Genomic DNA, 23,699 nt, shown 5'->3' with positions numbered 1-23,699 from the left:
TTTTACCTGTCATCCGAAGTTGAACTATTTGTATAACCCTGATTACTTTGAAATTTGTGTTCATTGCTCCAGGCTTGAATTATTGGGTTCATGGACAATGGCAATCTTTCTTACAGTAGGATCTATGATTAAGCCCTGTAATGCATCCATTTTTACCGGCTGAACTATAAAACACAGGGTTTAACGTCAGGCTCAGACATGTGTGCGCGAATGTGGACTCTGCTGTGTCGTCACACATCCTTAAAGGGACAGTTCACCACAGAATTTAATTTATTATCATTTATTCACCCATACATCACCTTCTAACTCAAAAGAGCTTGTGCAGAATGTACAAACTGGAAAGAAAAGGTAGTTACAACAATAATGTTTCGTAATGTAAAATATATTTGCAAGACGGAAAACAAGATGTCTAGGGGTTAATTAACCAAAAAAGTGTAACATATCATATGGTGCTGCAAATGCAATTGACCTTAAACGAGCCATGACGGAAAACTCCAGAGAGACCAAAGAAACAAACAAACTCCAAACACACTAATTAAACAATTATATTTTTAACCTATCAAAATGGTCCAAACTGGCACAATGGGGTGAGGAAATAAACGTTGTAACTAAATGAGAAAGAAAGAAAGAAAGAAAGAAAGAAAGAAAGAAAGAAAGAAAGAAAGAAAGAAAGAAAGAAAGAAAGAAAGAAAGAAAGAAAGAAAGAAAGAAAGAAAGAAAGAAAGACCATGATTAACTTTAACGTCAATTAACTTTTTCTCTTCTAGATCCTCTGGTTGCGGGTGGTCACAGGTAGAGGAGGAGGATAAAGGTTCAGGGTTTCACGGCTGCAAGTTTCACACCAAAAGCAAAGCCCTCCCTTAAGAGTGTCCTGTGACCGCTGGGTCAGGAGAGGGGCAGAAACTCAAACCCAGAGAGACTGAATGGGGAGAGCTAGACTTCCTCCTGATCTTCACCTCAGCCTGGTGCAGACAGCCTATTAGAGGCGCTCACAGTCTCACAGGCCGGCTTATCTCAGAAACATGAGAGAAGCCGTTTGTCAGGGGAGCGGGGTGCGATCCTCCCAAAATCTGCTTTGGATTTTGGTTACAGCCTTTGGTTCATTTTAGCTCTGAGTACTTGCAGAGGCTTCATATAATTGAAGTGTGCTTTACATGGTCTGAAGACAGTCACGGTTTTGTTTGTTTGTTTGTTTTTTTCTTCTAAATTCACCAGTATAGTAAAACTAAATTGTAATCGAAATTTTATATGAAGGATTTTTGAAGCACTAATGGTCAAGCATTTGAGAACAAGAAAAAATGGTTAATGAGGTCTGGGTTACTGGGACTTTGTAGTGTTTAATCTCCACAGTCAAATACCAAAAAAAAAATAGTTGGCTGAGCTCTTCAAATGCTTAGTTGTCAGAGCATCACAAAAACAAAACAAAAGTACAAAACACAACTAAACAAATTAACAAGGTTGCTTAAAAAAGTCTCAAAAAAGTTATCTTCATAGCATCTGCAGATTAAAAAAAAGAAAAGTTTTAGGCTGTTTGAAGTCCCTCAGCCCTCATAAAGGCTGAGAGAATCTCAGTTTGGTGTTCAACATCTTAGTTTCTCTCCTACATTTCCTTCTCCGCATTTGCATTCCCCCATTCCCTCCTTCCTATCCCCTGACTCGTTGGCCTCTGCTTTGCCCTTGGCTCTCTTATACGACTGTGACATTCCACAGGACAACCTGGAGCTCTGTGACGCCCTTCACTTCCTCCCTGCCAAGATGGGAAAACAACCTTCACTCCAAGAAGCCTTTGGGCTCTGCATCCAAAACGAGAAAATCAAGATCAACCAACACATGCTGCAGATTAGAAGCAATTCACAGAAATATGAAGAATTTACTGAGGCAAAACAAAGGTTTTAAACTCAAAGTTTAGAGGTTTTAAAAATAAAACAACTGTCTGAAAATGTTAGAAAAGCGCATGATCAAGTGAACAAGTAGTCAGATGAGATGAATTTGAGAGAGACTTTGGGGTTGTGTGGTGTCTTCTTCCATCTTTCCCTCTTTTTCACTGTTTGTCTCAGTTTTCCTCAGTAAACATCAACCCAAAAGATGAGACCCTGCCCTATACCCCCATCCTATCAAACCACACTATTTTACTACCCAAGGCCAAGCAGGAAACAATTTAGATATTTGCTTGGTCCTGTCCACAACCACCCAGAATTTGTTTTACATTCCAATCAATGATCTAGCACAGTTCCGGTTAGTCTTCCAAGTATCAGTCATAGTCTCACCCTGGGTTTTGTTTGTTTAGGAGGTTTCATAAGTACTGAACTGAAATCCATTGGGTTAATATTGGTTTAAAGAGTGTCAAGAGAGATAATGATGTTAATGAGAGATCTGGCATTAACAGCCAGAGTTGATGCTATGGTTTTAGTCAACAGGATGATGAACTGTAAAGAAGTGAAGCAGAGCCATTGACAGCAAAGAACACAAATCAGGTGTAAAACCGCACTTGTCGAAATGCCAAATATTTCACTATCCCTCACTAATGAAAGACTGGAAACAATGTGTGACCAAGCGTTAGAGCCCCACAACTCTGAAACAAACATCTCCAAGCAGCACTTGGCCTCGGAGTTCACTGGAAATGAAAACTCAATTTGCACTCATTATATGGAAAACTCCACAGCAGTTCAGTTGTACTCAACTGGAACCAGAGAAACAGAGAAAAACACACAACTGTCAAGCCTGGTCCTGCACACTGACTTTTGCAACCCTATAGATCATCATAATGACGCTGATTGTTTAAACATGCAGTTTTCTCAAAACATAATTTTAAGAAGTAAAGTGGAAAATAGATGAGATTTTTATGATATTGTAATATGCTGATTTGGTGTTCAAGAAACATTTCTTATTAAATGATTGTGCTGCTTAATATAAACAATATAACCCAAATGTATGCTCATAAAATAATTTGCAATGGGGAAAAACTTGAAGTAAACCGGAAGCATTTGGTCTTTCTGAACACATTGTATGTTTTTATCTTTGTCTTAATATTTGACGGTGAAACCTTAAACAAAAAAGAAAGGAAAGCAGCAAATTGCTCTAGTTATAAAAGTTCCCTCTGTTAAACAGACTGTCCAATTACAACAAAGATAATCTGACCTAATTGAGGAAAGTTTGCAAAGCCTTGGCTTGGTTCTTAGTCCTTGACATTAAGTCCCCTGAAATCATCTGCATCCGGACCTCAAAAGAGCAGCTGACTTCAGTATGTGCAGCAAACTTCCGTTCTGTCAATTATGTCCAGAGAAAAACGCTAATTAAAGCCTCTCTAATAGGGCATAGAAGGGACCAGATTGACTTTATGTGATGGGTAGACCAGGCGGTGAAGTATTTAAGTGTGCTTGACCTGTTTTGAAAGTAAGTCTGGATCCTGCACCAAGAGTCTAATTAAGGTTAGATTGGAAGTGAACTCAGTAGGAATGAACTGAAGCATCAAGACTCCTAAAAGGGATTAAGGAGGAATACAATACAATGACTTTCCTTCACAGGTCTGACAAAAATAACAAATGGCAGGAGCAGTCGAGTCCATGTATGTGTGTGTGTGTGTGTGTGTTTTTCAAGACCCCTAAACATATTTGGCACACAACTCATCCTGTACCAGAAACAACAGATGCAAAATTTCAAATCGGATTTTCACATGGTGGATGGTAAAATGAGAAAAATAATCCAATGTCTAGCAACCACCCAGAACACCCTAGCGAGTTCATATGCAAACACACAGTGTCAGAATATGTCAAAATGTAGATATTTCACAGCCACATGAGTGAAATTAATTACACAAAAGAGAACATCACGTTAAACATTTGTTTGGAATAGAAAGTAGGACATTTCAGCTGACTCAGACTGCGTATAGAGCAATGTGTTTTACCCAGAGTAATAAGAGACCCTCTCTGCACATCAACAGGCTCTTTGTTTTGGTCAAAGGGCAGAGTTTAAGTGTGTGGGGTACACAGAAAGCAGGGTGCATAACTGATGCTGGTCTGACTTATGAGTTAACACCCCCTCCCACCCCCTTAATGAAACATTAATGACTACTAGCCATGCATTCTTGCCAGGGGCTGAATATGCAGGGAATAAAATGAAAAGAATCCATTGGGTTTAGTTTTACAGAGACATGAGTCATCTGAAAAGTCTATAAACCTCTCACATGCAACAAAATGGATTACTGGGTCACAACCCAAACCTCAGACTATCGATTCGACAACAGCGTGAAGGAGTGATTTCCCTCAAATCATCACGCATATAACGTATAACTCATGTGCCACATGATATGTCGTGGCTATTTGAGTAGATCCGATTCTGAAATTCTAACACTCTTAATGTAATTAGATCACTTGCTACTTTTGGCAGGGTCAGATTCTTCATTAGATTGATTAAGTGTGGCACATGTGTAGTTTCACTGGCTTTGAAGCCATCTTAAACCACCTTTGAAGCAACAAGGACACAGAAATCGATGTCATGTCAGTTCAGAAAGCAACCCCTGACCTGCACAGCATTTAGAAAACAAAATACCTGTGATTTGATCTGTCCTTATGTTGGGTTTGACAGTGTTCTACTAAGGGTCAATGATGTGACATTCGTTTTGTCTTCTCTATTAGTATATTCAAAAATACATTAAAAATGACAGCATGCATGCATGTTTTTAAATTATGATTTAAATGTATTCTAATTCATTAAAAATGTCAGGGTGATATAACTGTCTTAATATCATCATGAAGAAAAAGGCCTCATTAAACCTCTGGGTAATTGAGCATGAAATGTTATGTTTTGTTCTTAAAAATATATTAGCAAAACTGCTTCACAACTTATTAAACTTTTGTCTGCCAAATCGAAGTCATGTGATGCCACTAACATGCAGGGGGGAAAAACAAAACAAGAAATAATGTAATATAATAGACATGTAATAATATAATATAATAGATGGTCAAGGGCAATACGACTCAAGAAATATCAGATAATTTGACCTTTTCATAAAAAAGCAAGGTTAGTTCAGGATGTAAATGTCATGTGGAGTTACTTTATGAATTAATAATTCATGATATTTGCAACAAAAAAACTATTTACCTTCATAAAATGTATTTATTTTATATAGGCTATTTAAATCCATTTACTGTATATATTTATATAGTACACTACTTAAAGGTATAGTTCACCCAAATATGAACATTTTGTCATCATTTACTCTCATGTTGTTCCAAACCTGTATGAGTTTCTTTCTTCTGTTAAACACAATAGATATAGTATTTTGAAGAATGTCAGTAACCAGACAGTTGACAGCAGCCATTGACTTCCATAGTATTCAATTTAATTTGGGGGGAACCCTACTTTTGAATTAAAGTGTATATGTATTTTATTTTTCTTAATTGTTAATTACACCACATTACATTTTTAGAGTTATTAAAAAAAATTTTTTTTTTTTTAAATCATAGGAAATCAACATGAATTAAAAGAGAACATATTGGCACATGTTTTAAACCAGACTTTTCTTTATCGTGGACAATCTTATATGGCACTGAGCCACACACTGCGTTCGTGAAGCACAAAATGGCAGTTAGGGACAAACTGACCCCTCACTCTTAGTCAGATGTGTGCTCTGCCGAGTTAATCTGCACTTCCCTTCGCTCCCAGCATGTGTATAGTCTTACCTTTTATGCCCCACTGTAAATAGGATTAGTGTTTCAGTTGTCTGTGGGATACATAAAGGCCTAAAGCGCTGTTAGGGGTCCTTGAAGAGCAGGTGGAGAGAGGAAAAAGAGATAGGGAGAGAAAACGATCTTCAAGCTGACTCTACGTTTCCAATTATGGGAGGTGTGCACAGTATGTGTGTCAGTGTGCAGAGTTAAGATGAATAGGGGAGATAAGCCTCTGAGATTAAAATGTATGGTAGAAAGGGGTTTCTGTTGTCATTGTGTATGTGTGTTGGGGGCAGCCCTGCGAATTAGGTCAGGGGCCCAGGCCGTCTGCTGTCAAGAGCTGCGGAGCCGGTTCTGTCAAGGTGTCAGAAAAGTGATGTTTCTGTACTCTAAAGCTGTAAAGTGAACGTCTCAGCGCAAACACACACAGTAACAAGGTACTGATGGACAGGACAGACAAGACTGTTAGCTGAAGAAACTCAGCTGGGTAGCATTAACCTGTCAACATTCCAGTTAATGCATTGAACTAATTGCACTTTGAGTCAGGAATTATTGATGTGCAATAACTATTTGATTGATATGAATCAGAGATCTGTCACTTACTTTAAATCTTCAATCAAACACGGTATAGGGTGGAGGGTAAGTGCCCTTGAGCGAGCCACTTCACTTCGGGGAGCCTCAAGAGTGCAGTAAATCTCTCTCCCTGCCTCCCTATTTTTCTCAGACATTCACAGTGCCAAAGAACTGGGATGTTTTTTGCCCTGAAAATATGGCGCTTCAAGACTTGTCGCATCAGGTTTGATGCCAATGACATGAAGTGTTATTGGTTCACACATGTCTTGTCATTGAAATCAGTACTGGTGCGGTGCGTGTTGACATTTAAATACACAAGTGCACATGGTATTTGAGAGCTACTGATGCTTTTTGTTTGTGGACTATTGTCGTTTTTGGGGGAAATGCAACAGACAAAATGTTGCTTTCTCGATAAATAAATATGGAATAACAATTCCAAAGAACTGTATCATTGCACAAATGTTACAGCAAAGTGAACCTATAGGGAATTTTTAAAGCAAAATCAATGTTTAATTCCAGCTTAGTCTATTATAGTATAAAATATTCTTGTCATTTTTCTTAAAATACATAAAATTATCTAGGTTTTGTTACTGTTAAAAACTAAAGTGTATTGTATAAATGGACTTTAGAAACAACTATTCAAATATTGTCAGAGAGATTTTTATTTATGATCATTTATGGCTGTAGCCTATTTATAGTGCAAATAAAGCATATTTTAGCGTCCCTATAAGATAATTAGATTATATGTGAACGGGCTAAGATTCGGATTTCGCCTCTATATCGCACCAATCAATGCGCATTCATTCGTCCGATGATGTTTAATTTATTTTGGACCCCACAGTAAGAGAGAGGAGAAGCAAGAATGTGAGTGTGTGGAAGGATTGGTTGGGCCGCGCGTCTCAGCCAATCAGCGCAGAGTATCGCTCATGTCATTTCAGCGCACTGAACACACTGGCTCTTTAACTGACTGCATACTGCATGTTTACTCATCGCAGCTGGGATTCAAACTCGCTTTCTGCGTCTCCACTATGCTGACCCGTTGGTTTGCGCTATTTGGATACTGAACAGCTCCACGTCCTCTACAAAGACCACTGTTTACTTTCTGTCATCTGGACTCGAGCAAATGACACCAGTTGTGAATATTTTTAACAGCAACGGAATAAATCAGCACATTTCGTCCCCGTAAGTATGCTTAGTGCATTCTGTATGTTGTTTAAAATGTTACGGGGGTCGTAAATATCGACTTCTAGTATTATAACATGCAAAAACAGGGACAAATCAGAAACAATCTTTTTTTCAGATGCGTATGCAAGGGAACAAATGGGAACTAATAGCCATACGAACTTTGTGTGCGCGTGTGGGTCAGTGAAAAATAAAAAGATAATGATGAAAATGATAAATATTTAAGTTAGGTTCTTCAAAAAATGTAATCGTTTTATTCATGTTGGTTTTAAAGAAGCGTTATTTAAAAATAACAATTTGACATTTACACACAATTACGGGGATCTAAAGTGGCCCGCTCTGTTTTATGTTTATTTCCCCCACACTAATACAAATAGGCTTTCTGCATGTTGGTTTTACACTGACCTGACTTTGTTTTTAAAGTATTAATATTGTCTGGCAAACCAAAGTTGCTTCAATTTTCAAAAAATAAATAAATAAATAATAGGCAAAAAAAAACCTTTTTTCCGCCTTAACATTTTCATTCAGAATGCATGCATGCATGATATTTAAAAAATGTAGCCTATTTATTTGTTTTGCCTAACACAATAAATGTAACGTTAGAGGGGAAAAAATGAGCCACTGACCCATAGTCGCTTTAAAAACGCCCTGACTGAATGAACACAAATAAATCTGGATGTAACGTTAACATTAATTGCAATTATGTGAGAAGGAACTCAGTACATGGACGTGTGTAACATAACTTAAACTGTAGTAACACAGCACTTTACCTACCAACTAGTGGCTAGTGCGTAAAGACGCTCGGTGGGTTACAGCATATGTCTATAGTGTGAAGCCCTGCGTGTCTCCAGATGTGTGTGTACACACACTCAGCTGTTCCTTGTCACTCAGGTCACTACCGGCATTAAAGTGTCTCTCTTTCCTGTCAATCAGGGTGCCGTTTGTCTCCTGACCTGTAGCTCACGAATCCATGACCCAGGGACTCACCTTTTCCATAATAAAAGGAAAAGAATGCTGTTAGTTGTTAAATACTAGCCGTTGGGGACCATTTCCATATAAGGCAAAAGAGACTTTACCTTCGCGGTTCTCTGTTGAAAGATTAGTTTGAGCGCGAATTTGACTGAATGACGCACATAGTTTTACTACACCTTTCGAAAGAGCATTATTTTGATAAAATATACTCTTAAACCCCATAATATCCGTATGTATCTTATTTTTTGAACGTGAGCGAGTTTGCTGTAGGCCTACATTAGGTGTTGGTGTCCCCTAGCGGTCGCTCGCTCTGCTCGTGCAGATTTGGCCTGAGTGACGATGTCGTAGTGTCCGTTGCTCAAAAACCGTTGCTCAGCAACAGTTACGAAGAAAAAACATCAGAACTACGGTTAACTTTATGAAATGTAACTTATTAAAACAAATTTAAAACAAATTTATCCATTTCATAAACCTAGTGCACCCCAGATATATTTTATCCTATAGGAATGTTTAACCCGAAAATAAAAACTCATTTAGGCTAATCACCCTCATGCTGCATGGTTTGTGAGTGATAGGCAGAATGACAGCATTGCATCAACGAAAATTAATGATGAAAGTACATTTTTGTCACACATAAAAATAATAAATAAATAAAAACTGTCATAACAGGTGTATAACAGTGAGTAAAATGCCAGAATTAGGTCTTTTTAAAAGCAGTGCCTGGTATTTTAAAAGAGACTCCATCTGGGAGTGAATGACAAACCAGTTAACTAGACCCCTGGGGGTTCTCAGGTGACTTGAGTGGAAGTGGCAGATTTCCAAATGTGGCACCGAACAGGGATCTGAGTTTGTTATGTAAAGACTCGGTTAATTGATGAACCATTATGACCACATGTGAAGCTCGGATTCAGCTGACGGTACTAGAGAGTGATGTAGTGCGTCCTCATGGGTTGGTCTAAATATCTCTCAGATGTGTTTGAAGTTGTTGTCAAAACGAGTACAAGAAATCAGGATTGTATTGAGAAAAAGCCATAAACAATTTAGTCAGTGAGTGGATATGTGAATTTCCATGTGGTTAAAGATAGGAAAATCTTGTAAATGTTTGTAAAATTGCATGTTTTGGAAATAAACAAAACAAAAGCAGCATTATTTAAACTTTTAAAGTTTGGGTCAGTTAAGCTAGAGCCGTGTTTGGAATTTATATGATAAATAAATTTGTCTAGTATGTGAAATAGAGGAATATTTGTGTGAGAACAAGTCTGTGTGTGTGTGAGTGTAGCTACTAGAACGACAGAAGGAACGATTCTAACCCCAGATCCCAGCCCACAGGATATGCTCTGAGGAGTGCTTGTATATGTATCTGTGTTGATTTACTAGCGGTGAGCAGAGGAGGTTCACAGTGCCCTGTTTATGCTGGGAGGCCCTGACGTGTGCTCACCTATGCAAATCACCCCACACCTCAAACACATTTGGCAGCTTTCTATCTCTTCTGTTGCCCGGCCTGTGAATGCTGCCAAGCATGGAGAGGGGGACAGAGACAAGCTTCTCTTTAGTTGAGCTGAAAGAGTCAAACAGTCAGGTCCTGATACAGGCCAGCTGGTATTTAAACTAGCAACTTTAGACAACAGATATTTCCTCAGATAGCAACGAGAACAACACCCCTGTGAAGCCAAATAGTCTAAAGCAATGCAAGTCAATGCTAGTAGCTGTTTGATTTAATATATACTTAATGATGCCATTTTGGTCTTTGGTGCCAGTTTAATCAAATCGACAGTAAACAAAGAGAGTGGGAAATGATCAGCAAATCACGCAAGCCAAATTTAAACTTGGATCACCCATAAGCACCACAGCTCAAAAAGTAGGAGGACATGGTGCTCATTGCCAAGTCATGACTCTGGCATACTTGTTTTCTATTATATATACCGATCAAAAGTTTGGGGTCAGTAAAGGTTTTTCTTTTTCTTTCTTTTTTAAGAAAAAAAATCTATATTAAATCAATCAAAGATGAAATAATTATTTTGTAACAATGTACAAGTCTACTCTAATTCAAGTCTATTCTTTCCATTCGCCAAAGAATCCTGAAAAAACGCATTTTGGTTTCCACAAAAACAGCAGCACAACTGTTTTCAGCATTGATGTTTCTTGAGCAGCAAATCAGCATATTAATGATTTCTGAAGGATAAGTAATGGCTTCTCATGGCTAGTTATTTTAAATTGCAATAATATTTCACAATATTAGTTTTTACTGTATTTTTGATCAAATAAATGCCACCTTAAGAGACATCTTTAAAAAAAATTAATTAAAAAAACTTCACCGACCCCAAACTATTGCACAGTTGTGTTGCAAACAGCACAAACCCTATTGAAAGCTACGGAAAGTTGATCACATGGGAGCGTATAAAAACTGAGAAAATGGAAATTACCCGCCATGACTGACAGCTTGTAGGTCAATGCACTTGTCTGGCTCACTGTGGGAGATGCTTGAGTTGTTTCTAATTATTCGGTGCCTGAAAATGAAACACAAATGTCTGGCCTTGGCTTACTCACGAAACCACATCATATTCACGAGTTTTTCATGTATCACATCCACGTGTTGGGGAACAGCGGGTCTATATTAAAACGTCAAATCGCCACAATCCAACTTGAAGGAATACACAAGGGAAGAGACAAAAACTGAGCTATGAGTATGAGGTAAGAACAAGTCAATCTTTTGCAAAGCCAATGGATAAGTGTAATTGATTTGATTATTTTTCTTCCTTCTTGTTTAGTTTTTTGTAAATGCAAGTGAGAGCAAGTTGATTTGGCACCGCAGTAATTACCCACAACAAGCCGTATCAGAGCAGGAGATTAAAGGCAGGTAATGATTTGGCTCAGTCAGACAGACGGTTGCCGGCAGTTGCCTTATAATCAGAGTGTGAGGATGAGACAAGGTAAACATGTACGGCAGACGTTCAGCAGCCAGCCGCTTCTGACAGAATGGAGATAAGGGCATCTCAACTGCTGAGGAGATGATCCTGACAGCTGAAAGGCGGCACGTTGCCTGAATTACAGTTGTTTGGATTGAGAAGTAGCACAGATCAATGCTTCCGCCGGCATGATAACCGATTTGCATTGTGATTAATACATTTACATCACAACTACAAGAGCAAAATGCAGATTTCGTGGCGTGTGCGCAAATGGATTTCCCGCTTAATTCCTCCTCTGATTACTCTCATGTGAATGGTCACATTTCCAGGCCTTAAAATGCTGATTCAATCAGGACATGCCTTTTTAAGTACATGTAAACTTCTTTTTTTACCTTTCCTTCTCTCTCATGCACATTTGATGTCTCTTGATCTTCCTTACTAAAATAAAATAGGTGAAATATTCTATCAGAGCCATGGCTATGTGCTCCGATACATTCAGCCATGGATTTGACTGCAACATTTGCCAATACTGTCCATCCTATCATTTCATATTGCATAGTGTTCTGAATGCAAAAACATAAAAAATTAAAACCATTATCTAATAAGTGGAAGCAATTTTGAGCAATTGGAAAAATCAAGGAATTTTCATAGGTCAAAAGGCGTAGAGAAACAAAGAGTGTATGAACAACTTACTTAATATGCAGCGACACCTATAAGTATTTGAACATCAAAAACAAAAGATAAACATTTCAACGTTGAGATACTGTAATGGCTTTTTCCGCATAGCGTGGGATGGAAGACATGCTCATAAATTTTCTGTGGCTTACTAATGAATGCTTGGGGCTTTCCAGCACACTGCAACCAAACAGAGATTTTATTGTGTGCTTGTTTGGCTAGTAAAGGTATGGGGGTTTAATAGCTAGCATAAGTAACAAGTTGTAAAGAATCATCCTGTGTGCTATGAATGAACCCCGGAAACCAGACCGTTTGCTTTTCTATGAAAAGAAAAACGTCAGGACAAGATTCATTATCTAAACACATTCAGCTGTGAAATGCAACATGCAAAGGCTTGTTTTGGAGTCTCATCCTTTCTGCTTCGTGGTTTTCATGCCATGAAGCTGCTGAAATTCACACTGTAACTTATATATGTGTGCGCACGTGTGCAGTTTACTTCGCTGAGAAACCCAGAATACCCCAAAGGGCCACTGGGCTGGCATCTTTTTGGAGACAGAGGGCTTTACCTTTCAATAACACTTGTTGCTCCTCAGAGAGACTTGATGAAGACCATTATGCATTGTACTCCCATGAACCATATCTTCAATGCCTAATGAGCTGAAATGTATTTCTCTCTCTCTCTCTCTCTGCATATTCATTTAAACAGATCTCACGACATATCATAAATAAGATGACAATATACAGACCAAAGTAGAGCAAATTATGATATCAGTGTCTTTGCAGCACCAAAGATGTGGCGTATCTCTTTACAATAACTACATGCCCACAAAAAAGATTAGGCTATGGAGGAAGTAAAGCTTCAGCCCAGGTTTAAGGAACAGAACAGCATTATTTTGTCAGAGGGGCCCCTGACACAGACAGGCATTATGTGAGGATTACTATATCATCCTATGGTGTTGAATTACATATCATCACCGCCACCCCAATGCGGCACTATTCTAACAGGTATAAATAGCCTTGCAGTGAAAGTAAAGTACAGTCTTGTTGGTCAAAAAGTAGGGTTGGTGATTAGCACCAGGCTTGTCATGTTACTACCAGTTGATGGATTATGTGAAACAGAATGGATTGTATAACAGCGTATGTGTGTTTTAAGCTCAAACAATCAACCTGCCCTGGGGGTCTAGTGTCATCACGGTTGCATTCTCCCCTCTTCGGTTTTCTGGCTTGCATTTCCCTGCTGAGAGAGGAGTAATTACCTTCCAAATGGGGATGATGCAAGATAACATTCACAGTTGCACAATTTATCATCAGAATGACTGAGGTCTGTGTTTGGCACTCTCAAAGTGGTGTGTAGGTGGCCTCCGCTACGTCCCCATATCGCTTACTAACACTTGACCAAATGTGCCAAAAATAGGCTTGCTAATTTCAGCAGATGAACATAATGGATACTCTTGGTTCAATTTAAGATTTTAGGACCACAAATGCCATTTGAGATTTAACATCATGATGCAAATGAAGCAGTGACAGATGTTTACCTCCGTACATTCTTAAAATAAAGGTTCTTTACTGGCATCTATGGTTCCATGAAGAACCTTTAACATTTATTGAACCTTTCCACAAAAGTCTCTTATAGGTGGAAAAGGGTTCTTTAGACTTTCAAAATGTTGTTCATTCATACTAAGATTGTATTTTAAGAACTGTTCATTGAAAGGTTCTTTGGGGAACCATTCTTCTATATGGCATCACGCTGAGAAATTAGATGGAGGCGGATCGAAATGTAAGCTTGCAGTAAATTGTAAGAAAAAGGCAGGTTTTAAGCCGACAAAATGATTGGAGAAGTCCTGCATATATCACCAGAGAAAAGTCTGTCAGCTCACCAACATCAAGTTATGACATTTTGATTCAAAATCTGAAGCCAACTTTAAGCCATTCTAGGTGACAAATGGCACAATGTAAACTAAACTAAAATGCTACACAGTCAAAGTATACGGCAAAAGCTATGCATTTGTTTAAAAATTATACTCACCGCTTGACTGAATTCAAAGTCAGTTCACTCGGCAGCCATCTTGGAAATGCCCCTACTTCCAGTTATGCAAGTACAGCTCTTATCTATTTGAGTGAAGAGCAAAATCTTTAAAACTGTATGTATTTAATAACTCATTTCAAATCAGACATTAAAATCTGCACAAAACTTGCAAAAATTAGCCTTTTTCAGGTTTGTCAAACTAACACACATTCAAACGTAAACAGACATTGGCTCCTTTAATTGTGAGGTCAGACCATTCTATTACAAATATGGCTGTTATTATAACTGTAAAACTAGACCACAGCTGAGCGTTGCGATTTGTGAAAGTAATACTATTTTGTAGTATAGATGACTAGCCAAAAGATAGAGTGACTGAAGTGATCATTAAAACTCATTAACAAAAGTTGTTTACTTAGAGGGAGAGCCTGCAAATCTCCAAACATTAGCTAGATGTGCTTCGCTCTTTTTGTTACAGCCACATGAGTGTAAACTGACGTAAGACTGTGAGGTTCGTCAACCACATTAAGTCAATGATCTCTTCATCAGCACCTGGTTAAACGGCATGCCAGGACCCTGAGCCAGGAAAAACAGACTAATGAACTAGCAAAACATATCAGGCTCATTGCTTCAGCATGTTGCAGTGTATCCTCGCTAATAAAAACAAATCGCACGGACTTGTACCTCTGCTTGTGATTCCTGTCTGTTGTGCTTCCTCTGTGTGTCGACCTGGGAGTAAATTCTCTTTAATAATCACAGTCAGCAGCATTAGGAGCAGATGTTCTGTGTTCGTTTGGTATGAGGCAAATGATTGTAATTAGGAGATGTAGAGGTAAGGGGCCGTTGCGCTCAGTGGAAACCCGGTCGAGTTTGAGGAGGGTTGTAGTTGGGCTGGGTGGTCTTCAGCTCTCTACATGAGGCCCTCAAGACATTTTTCAGACCACCTCTAATTATACATGATTTTGTGGTTTCAGGACTTTAAAAATGTCTTCTCATTACTAGTAATGAATGCACATATACAACATACAACATATACATTTACAAATTAAAAATTGCTGGCTGTCAGACACAAGCCCTGTTGGGCATTGCACGCACGCACGCCTTATCTATGCAGTCGATTTGATTCGGTCTTATATTTCTTTCACACTTTCACATGTCATTTCTTGATCACATTCCCATTAAAATCTCCATGTGTGAAAAATTATATGATCAATAAGTTATGACGTTTTTACATTGCTTTAACTCGTTAAAATAAGTGAATGAGTTATTCAAGATTCAACAGATTTTTAAGTCAGTTTAATATAATTTAAGTTGAAATGACAAACAACCAAGTTGATTGTACTTAAAAATGTATGGCAGCTTTTTTTTTTTTTTTTTTTTACAGTCCAGACTGATATCTCAATCCATATGGTGTCATGAGGCAAAAAATCTTTATAATCTTAAAAATAAGCTAAATTATCTTTATGCAAAAAATATAATTTCTTATATAACTTCAAAGCAAACTGTTTTTTTTATTATTATTAAATGAGACCTGGGTATTATTGTAGCAAACAATAAAACAAATTTGATAGTTTTGTGCATGCCTTTTATGTCATTGTTGAACTTATGTGTATATCTTCTGCAGGTAAGCCCACCTGTGTCTGGAGAGGTTAGCGTGACCTCTCCTTTTTTAAAGTGGAATGTATCAGTTAACAATATCAAATTAGGCAGGCAGGATAGGGCGCAGAGGCCAGTAATAAAACAAGGTCCATTATGAACTAAATGCATGCACACACGCAGCTGGAATCCTGTAGATGAGAAGCCAGACACGCTCTGCATATATCATCATTACTATAATCTTCTCCACATTATACTGTATACTTTTATAATGCAGTCACACCTAAATGCAATTACAGTATTTTAAAGTCTTAATTACAGTATTTTACAGTCAACAAAGGTTCAGGTCAGGATTTCCAAACTGAATGGACATGCTCATTCATCCACAAGAGGACACAATCTATCTTTTTAGCCCAGAGGACTCGTTCTTTTCAGTCTAGTGCAATACATATAATTTATGTGGCAATCATCTTGAATAATGTTGTTTTTACTGTACTGCGGCATGAGAACCATCAATACTGGCTTATGTAACAATACGCTATAAATCCCCATGGGATTAGCATAGGAAGGCAATGTTTTTTTTATTCTGAGACCTTTATGTACTTGTTAATTGTTTGAAATGGTGGCTGATTTCTAAAGGTTTTAAATTAGCTTTTGTGAAGTCCTTTAAAAAAAAAAAAAGCTCTTTATCACACAATGTGTCTCTACACATTACAGCGTGTCTGTAATGCCGGCTAATCTGACCTTCTTTTCACTTGAAATCTATTCAGGAACACGACTGACGCCTTTTTATTAGGCTTCACAACCCCGTGAAGGTGTCTTGCAAATATTTATTGCCGTGCTATAAAGTTTTGGCACACATAAGTTTGCCGTTTTCTTTTATGGCCCTATATCTCACACCAGCTTGTGTCTTTTTACTCTTCCGTGACTCTGAATATTAACAGAGCAGTGAGAAAAGCGCTTGCTAAAGCATTGCTGATGGATGTGGGGCTTTGACTGGCAGCAATGGTGAGACTTTAATCACTTTAATCAGACTTCAATGTCTGTAAAGCAGTTTAAAGGTGTGAATCAAGTCAATTCAAATTCAGACTTTAGGAGTCAGTTCAGTGTGCTAAATGTGAATGGGCTGATAATGGGTGTGAATTAGGACTTTGTGATTGGCTTGTTGATCTGCACTGTGTAGAAAATGGTGAGGACAGCCATTGGAGATATCAATGAACGTTTGAAATGGAGATGCTTAGGATTAAGTTTTGTGACTAATGTTTTACTGATTATCTGAGATCATTTTTTGCTGATTCTTTTGTAAATGATTTTTAGACCACCTAAATAGCACATAAGTTTGTCAAGGAAGTAAATGTATACCTATCTAGTTTCAACGTGCACAGAGACGGAGCGCAGAAATGACCTGAATGTGGTTTTAAATACCTATGCCATAGCTGAACTGACACGAGATACCATTGGAAGGCATAAAAACTTTACACATTTTCTTACTAAAAATCTTTTTATTTATTAAAATCTTTTTTAAATAATATTGAAATTATGGAAAATCTTGGTAAAAAAATTTGGTAACACTTTACTTAAAGCCTTTACGTATACTGCTTTATAAAAGTATTTTTAATGCAGTAATTATGCCTTGTAATGCACCTTATAATGAATAATTGTAACCACAGTTATAATATATTATAATTCTTATCTAATCATTGAACACACCTTTAGAACGTGTAATTAACTGAAACAAATGACAAAAACAATTTCAGAAACAGCAAATATTATAATGCATTTTAACTTTGGTTTATGTAACTTAACTTTATGAAAAGATATAATGTATTAAAACATACATTATGAATACCTTTATAATGCATTATACATAAGGGCTTTAAGTAAAGTGCTACCAAAAGGGTTTACAAGCTAAAATAATAATCCCTAAATCATTGTTGAAAAAACGAATAATATAATTTTTTTTATTTTTGGCTGAAGTCGAACTTTCTTATTTGTTGCTCACATCTTTTCTCTACTTTCTTTCAGCGATTTAGCGCACAAACCATGCGTAACCAGGCCAGTTGCATAATGAATATTAATGACAGTATGTGACGTTCACCCTAAATGTTTAAAAACAGATGTTAGTAAGTGTCCATCCCATTGCTAAATTAACCATTTGGCAGAGGCATCTGCTTGATCTTAAAATCATAATTTTACACAACTGACTACATTTCTGTTCGTCATAATGCAATTACATGGCAAAAATGCTCAGACAGGGAAAATATGTCAGAGCGAGTCTGAGTCAATTCTCAGCTTTGCCCTGAAAGAGCATTCGATGCGTCATCGCTTCCTCCTCCGTAATCTTCAGTGTTACTAAAATTACAATGACTGATCTAAAGTGGCATTCGAGAGACTGACTGCAGTTGTCAGGTGTAAACTGTCCTACATCAGAGACACTCTGATGTGTTGTCCTGACAGTGTGAATTAAAACACACACGCCGTGAGACACTCTGATTCGGTCGTTATCAAATCAATAGTGCAATCACCATCCTGTAGAGGCAGCAATAAAAAAATAAAATAAGAAAAAACAGGTTATCAAAAATGATTGATCAAAGCCTGAATGCAGAGAAAAGAGATTATTGTTTAATCCAAAAACCCTAGCTTGGCATTCAACACTTTATTTTTACACAAACATGACCTTATTTGCTTACAAATGTTGGTTTTGCAGTAATTGGAGCAGCTGCGTGTGAGCAATTGTGCCATGTTCCATTAGTTTGATGCCTTGTCATTAACATGGGAAGGAAAGAGCGAATCTAAAGACTTGGAGAGATGAGCAGAGGGAGCAGGGTGTGTGCGGGGGTCAGGGGTCGCTGAAAAAAAGTGTCATTAGTTAGGTAGCACTGACATGTGAATGCAGCAGGGCAGCATCCATTCTTAAACACTTGTCAATTGGTGTGGCAATGAGGTGAAATATGCGTTATCGCTTATAATGGCTTTCCAGGGGATGGTCGGGCCATTTTACAATAGGAAGAGGAGGATGTGAACATTAGGTGTTTCGCAAGTAGCTTCCCTTTCCTTTAAGATAGCACAGAGGTAACTGTGCAGGGTTTTGGGGTAATAGACAGCAACTTAAGCTTTCTAAGGAAGCAGGAAGGGTTGTGCTCTCCCATCCTTCACATACACTACAAACACATTGAAGAACCTGCTCCAGGAAATGATGGGAACATTGTCTGCTAATTGCGGTTTCTTTCTGTCTACATCTGGACAAACAGTCGCAGTAATGTGTCATTTCTTTAGATAAACAAGGTTATTACCCAGTTCTTCACCCGGTTTTATATTTCGCTTTTGCTAAGAATCGCCATGGCATTTTCTGCCATTTCAATGGTGTTCCTGATAAACATCTTAAGCAGGGAAAAGGGTTTCTAACAAAGGTTATCTTGATAGGTAAGTGGTTCTTCATAGTTTCTGCCAAAAACCAAAGAGGAATCCATCTTGGTTTGTTTGTTCTCTCATTGCTATCTTATCTTGCTGTCTAAAACGACCTCTCACATTTGGAAGATGCTCAAACTCAAGTTCTTCACGGTGACTTGAAATTTAACTGGGATGATTTGGCAATTGTTCAGCAATTTCACACAGGCTTAATGTGGCATTTCAACTGGATCATGATGAAGTAGCTATGACCAAACAGAGATGCATGTGAAGATGGTCCAGCTTTTGTGTTTTGCAAGCAAAAACAGCACATTTATCACAAGATGCTTAGCTTGGAGCTTATGCTGCAATCCTTAAAATGGTTAGATGTTAGCATTATGAGAATAAATACAACCCTAAAACTTATTGATTATACTTGTTAACCATTATTCTTAAAGGTTCTTGAGAGAAGACGACTTCTCAGTGGTTTTTCCTTTGTGAGATTCCAGATATGGAAAGGAATCAACACAATAAGGTCATTGTATTCAACTGAAGTGTGGAGGTGAGAGATGGCCATTGGGGCCATAGTCACTGTCAACACACTGAGCTCAGTCTCAAGGAATGAAGAGGAGGGGGATATTATTGAGCTTATGGAAATGCCTTGGAACTTGTGAGAAGTGACTCACAAGTAGGGTTGGGAACCAACCCGCATTACCGTTTATGTCTAATATGAGAACAAATGATTCTGAATTTATTATTTTTAATGAATTAACCATATACAGAGCAACCAGTGTAGTCTGATTCCCTAAAGAATAACCCTGAGTCAGTTCTTTTTAGTGAATCAAACACAAATAACTACAAAAACTAAGTGTAAAAACGTAGTTACATTTAGATTATTGGTTTTGTCAGTAAAAAAAATACTAAAGGAACAGTTAAGGAGCCAGAATTGGTCACACTAAAATTGAAATGATTTGATCATTTACTCATCCTCATGTCATTCCAAACCTTTATGACTTACTTTCTTCTGCAGAACACAAAACAATTATAATTTGAAAAATGTTTTTGTAAGTAAATGGGGTCTAATGTTGTGTTGGACCCAATGTCTTTCATTGTAAGGACAAAAATATTCTTCAAAATATCTTCTTTTGTGTTCTACAGAAGAAAGATAGCAATTCAGGTTTGGAACGATGTGAGGGTGAACGCCTCAATTTTGGACACAAATGCATAAATGATTGTAACAAATGCTTACTTGAAATGCAGGTACTGAGAGGTACAGTAATGTTATATGATTCATTATGCCATTCCAATTTCTGATTATGTGAGGTTAACATATTTCCTGAGCATTCTTCCATTCTTCCTTGACATGCCAAATGTAGCTAAAATAACAGGAACTCTTGGCCATTGGTGGAAAACAACAAGCACTTGATGCAACATTCAATGCCAAATGAACTCCTCCAGGATGTACTTGACTTTGAATGCTTAGGGACTAAACAAATGGCTCTGTGGATTGAAGAGAGTTTGTTGTGGGATGTGGACAGCTCTCTTACAGCAGGAATGTGGATGAAGGTTGTTTGGGGTGGGGGTGGATTTCAGTTTGAAGTATAGGGGGAGGGCTTAAATGTGAAGGGGGCTGTCCCGGGGCTGGCTCTGACTACAAGGAGACATGCTACTTGGCACACACATCGATACATTCATTTCAACGTTTTGAGAAACACAGGACACAACTGAATTCTCACCGACTATCCAAGCTACAAATTTTCAGGGGAATTTAGATGGAATTTACCCGGTAGACATGCTTGTTAGACTGTTCCTCTGCAACTTGCACTAATTGGAGGCTTTTCCTGAGTGCTGCAGGATGCATTACACACAGGTAAGATGCTTCTCGAAATGCAATCAAGTCTAAACTAGTCTCACACTGTAAATATGAAACTAGACTTTGCAGTGCATACAATCACACAATCAGACTGATTGGGTGATAAGTATTTGATGACAGACAGAAAGCAGCAGTTAAAATAACATGTTATGATCATATGCAGGTTTGGCATAAGGGAGCCGAGATCAAAAATTGGTAAAAAAAATGGGATGTGAAAGAGGATGACAAGTGCACTTGGAATATATCAGGCCCCATTTACATCTGATGTTAAGATTAATTTCGGTGGACAGCTCTGAGATTCAATAATTCATAGGTAGCTAGTCGGAACTGTAAAATTCAGGGACATTTGGGATGATTTTTCTTTCTTTTTTTTACATTATCAACATTCAGTTACTAGGAACCCTTTTTAATACTGCAGATTCATTTCCATTTTCTTTGAACTTTGCTGAACTTAAGGGAAAGGATTTAACAAAATGTGTAAATGTAAAAGTGCATAATTGATCATGCATAAATCGAGTATTGGGGGATATGTGGCATTCAGTTAGTAAGATTACATGCAGGTATAATTGAGCTACAGTGGTTTTTAGTTTGGTGGCCAAGATTACATGAAACAAAGCGTACTTGAATATTTGAAATATTAAATGCATGTTGCACATCATCTCATGTTTTTTGCTGCTTTCACTCTACACAGAGGTCAACTGTAGTCAGATTATTGTGATTAATTAATTAAGCACTATAGGTTTCATTCAGCTCTATTTTTGGTCTCTACACTGCATGAATCGATGCTTAGCTAAATCGATGCATGTAGCATGTCAGACTCACTTAGCTTACTGGACATTTGCATTACAGAAAATGTTATATCCCAGACCTGACAACAGAGGCACTGTGAAGCCCAGGCTTGTTGAATCTTAGCCTCAGGTGGAATGGTTGTAATCCAAACCTCAGTTAATCCTGACACCAGTCTTTGTTTATTTTATAAGTGTTTCATATTTGACACGGTAAAACCCGGTCAGCGCTCACTCCCCTGTCTGAGGTGCCCGTCAGATCAGTGGCGTACATCTGGAGTGTGTTTATATTTCTCTACCGTTGTGACTTTTTTAAAAATGACCTCTCTTCAAATGTACTTTCCTCCTATGCATGTTTCTTTGAAAACAGGGCAGGGTAGAAAGTTCTGTTTTTGTTTTTGCCACAAAGACACACATTGTGTCGGTGCCAGAGAGTGACAAGGTGTAACGTGAGTGCTTGTGTATGTTGGCCCTGGAAGCCACAGCAGGCATTTCCTACACTGCAAGATTTTTTTAAGATAGCTGGCAGAGAAAGTTCCAAGGGTTTGATGTATAAAAATTTAATCACACACAAACAAAAATATATAATCATAAAATCCTAGTCTACTCTTTTACTCATTGCTTAGTTTGAAGGATCCATATATGGTGCTGCATGGGCGTATCTGACCGTTCATTCCCATTCAGGTGTGGTAATTGTGGTGAGAGGTTACTGGACACTATTGTGAGAAGTTAATTTGCATTTGACTGGGGTCATAGAAGGTGAGCTGGATTGTGATTGAGGCAATCCAAATGACATTTTCCATTGAGAGAACAGGGAAATGTGTTATCTGTAAGATACCCCTATCGATGCATCTTCGTATTGCAAATCTATTATCTTTGCTTCGTATCGTATAAATACGCAGAATAACAGATAACTTACAACATGCACAAGACCAGAAACCATCTAAACTTATACTGGACAATGAAGACCTAAGATAAAACATCTGTAATCTATCACATAATGGGCTAAGAGTACATAGGACTTTCCCTGTGACTCGGGGCAAACTGAGAAGGGGGATCATCAAACTCCAACCTCAACCCAAACAAGGGCGTTCATACACTATACGGACTCATTTGCAATTCAAAACATTTGAAGTAGGAGTGTTCTTTTCAACACCTAGGGACCAAAGGCATTTTATCTGACAGAAAATACTCTGAAGTGCTTAAGCATCAAGATAAAGAAGGCCTGGAGAAAGAGCCACGAGTGTTTAATCCTGCTTCATGTACACATTGACATCTTATCTGCAAGCTTAAGGCTTGGCCTGAAAGGTAATACTCTGACATTTCAAAGCACAACTTCCCCATCGTTTTAAATATCTGGCAACTCTGAAGGCCCAGATAGATAAAGGAAACCCCACAATGGGTAGCAGCACTGGAAGTCGCTCACCATCTCGATTTTAAGATGTTCTGAGAACATTCTTCCACAAAGGATAATGCATATTTCATAAAACAGATGCAGCTGTAAACTTTGGGTATAACCCAATTTAATCTTTAAAAACGAATACCTCTTTTTATTATCTGAACAGTGCCCCCATCTGATGAGTCTTGAAACTACATCAGGGATCTGGCCCATTGCTCGGGCACCGGACATGAACTCAAGGGGAGCCAAAGTGGCACTTGGGTTTCAGAGGAGTTCAACCTCTGATGACGACTCTGGATGCGCTTTGGAGGAGTACACATGGGTTCCTCCTGGACTACGACCCGAGCAGGTAAACCTTGAGCCTCATATCTCCTTATTTGTGTAGATTTCTCATCAAAGTTGAGGGCAGGCAGCCATAACAAGTAAAAAGCATATCACATTGTTTATAATTCTAATTATCTGCAGACATCCAAAAAATCAGGAAGAAACGGTCTCTCCCTTTCTGACTCTACAGAAAGGGTCTTTAAATCAGATTCTCAGCCAATTTAGGCTTTTGATATAAAACCAGCCAGTCAAGCTATTGAAGTTTGATGGCTGCCTTCACACTTGGGTATGAGATTTTCAAGAGGATCTGAGCTTGTACGTGAGGTTTAGGCAGT

General features: G+C 38.1%; 1 protein-coding gene across 2 annotated transcripts in view; it reads left to right on the top strand.

Annotated features, from left to right (window-relative positions):
- Positions 1-7,211: 7,211 nt before the first annotated feature.
- prickle1b (prickle homolog 1b) overlaps positions 7,212-23,699 on the top strand; it is a 23,438-nt gene continuing 6,950 nt past the window's right edge. Inside the window, exons 1-2 of one of the 2 annotated variants that reach the window (XM_084408145.1) lie at positions 7,212-7,424; positions 23,207-23,389. In XM_084408145.1, coding sequence (XP_084264271.1) covers positions 23,219-23,389 — 171 coding nt within the window. In that variant the 5' untranslated portion in view covers positions 7,212-7,424; positions 23,207-23,218. Of the gene's footprint in view, positions 7,425-20,487; positions 20,854-23,206; positions 23,390-23,699 lie in introns of those variants that run through there. The other variant, XM_084408144.1, reaches the window with a different exon arrangement.

This window comes from Rutilus rutilus (assembly GCF_951802725.1).
Source record: "Rutilus rutilus genome assembly, chromosome: 4".
Taxonomy (NCBI): domain Eukaryota; kingdom Metazoa; phylum Chordata; class Actinopteri; order Cypriniformes; family Leuciscidae; genus Rutilus; species Rutilus rutilus.
The sequence above is the reverse complement of the archived record's forward strand: the minus strand, read 5'-3'. Positions and strand labels throughout refer to the sequence as shown.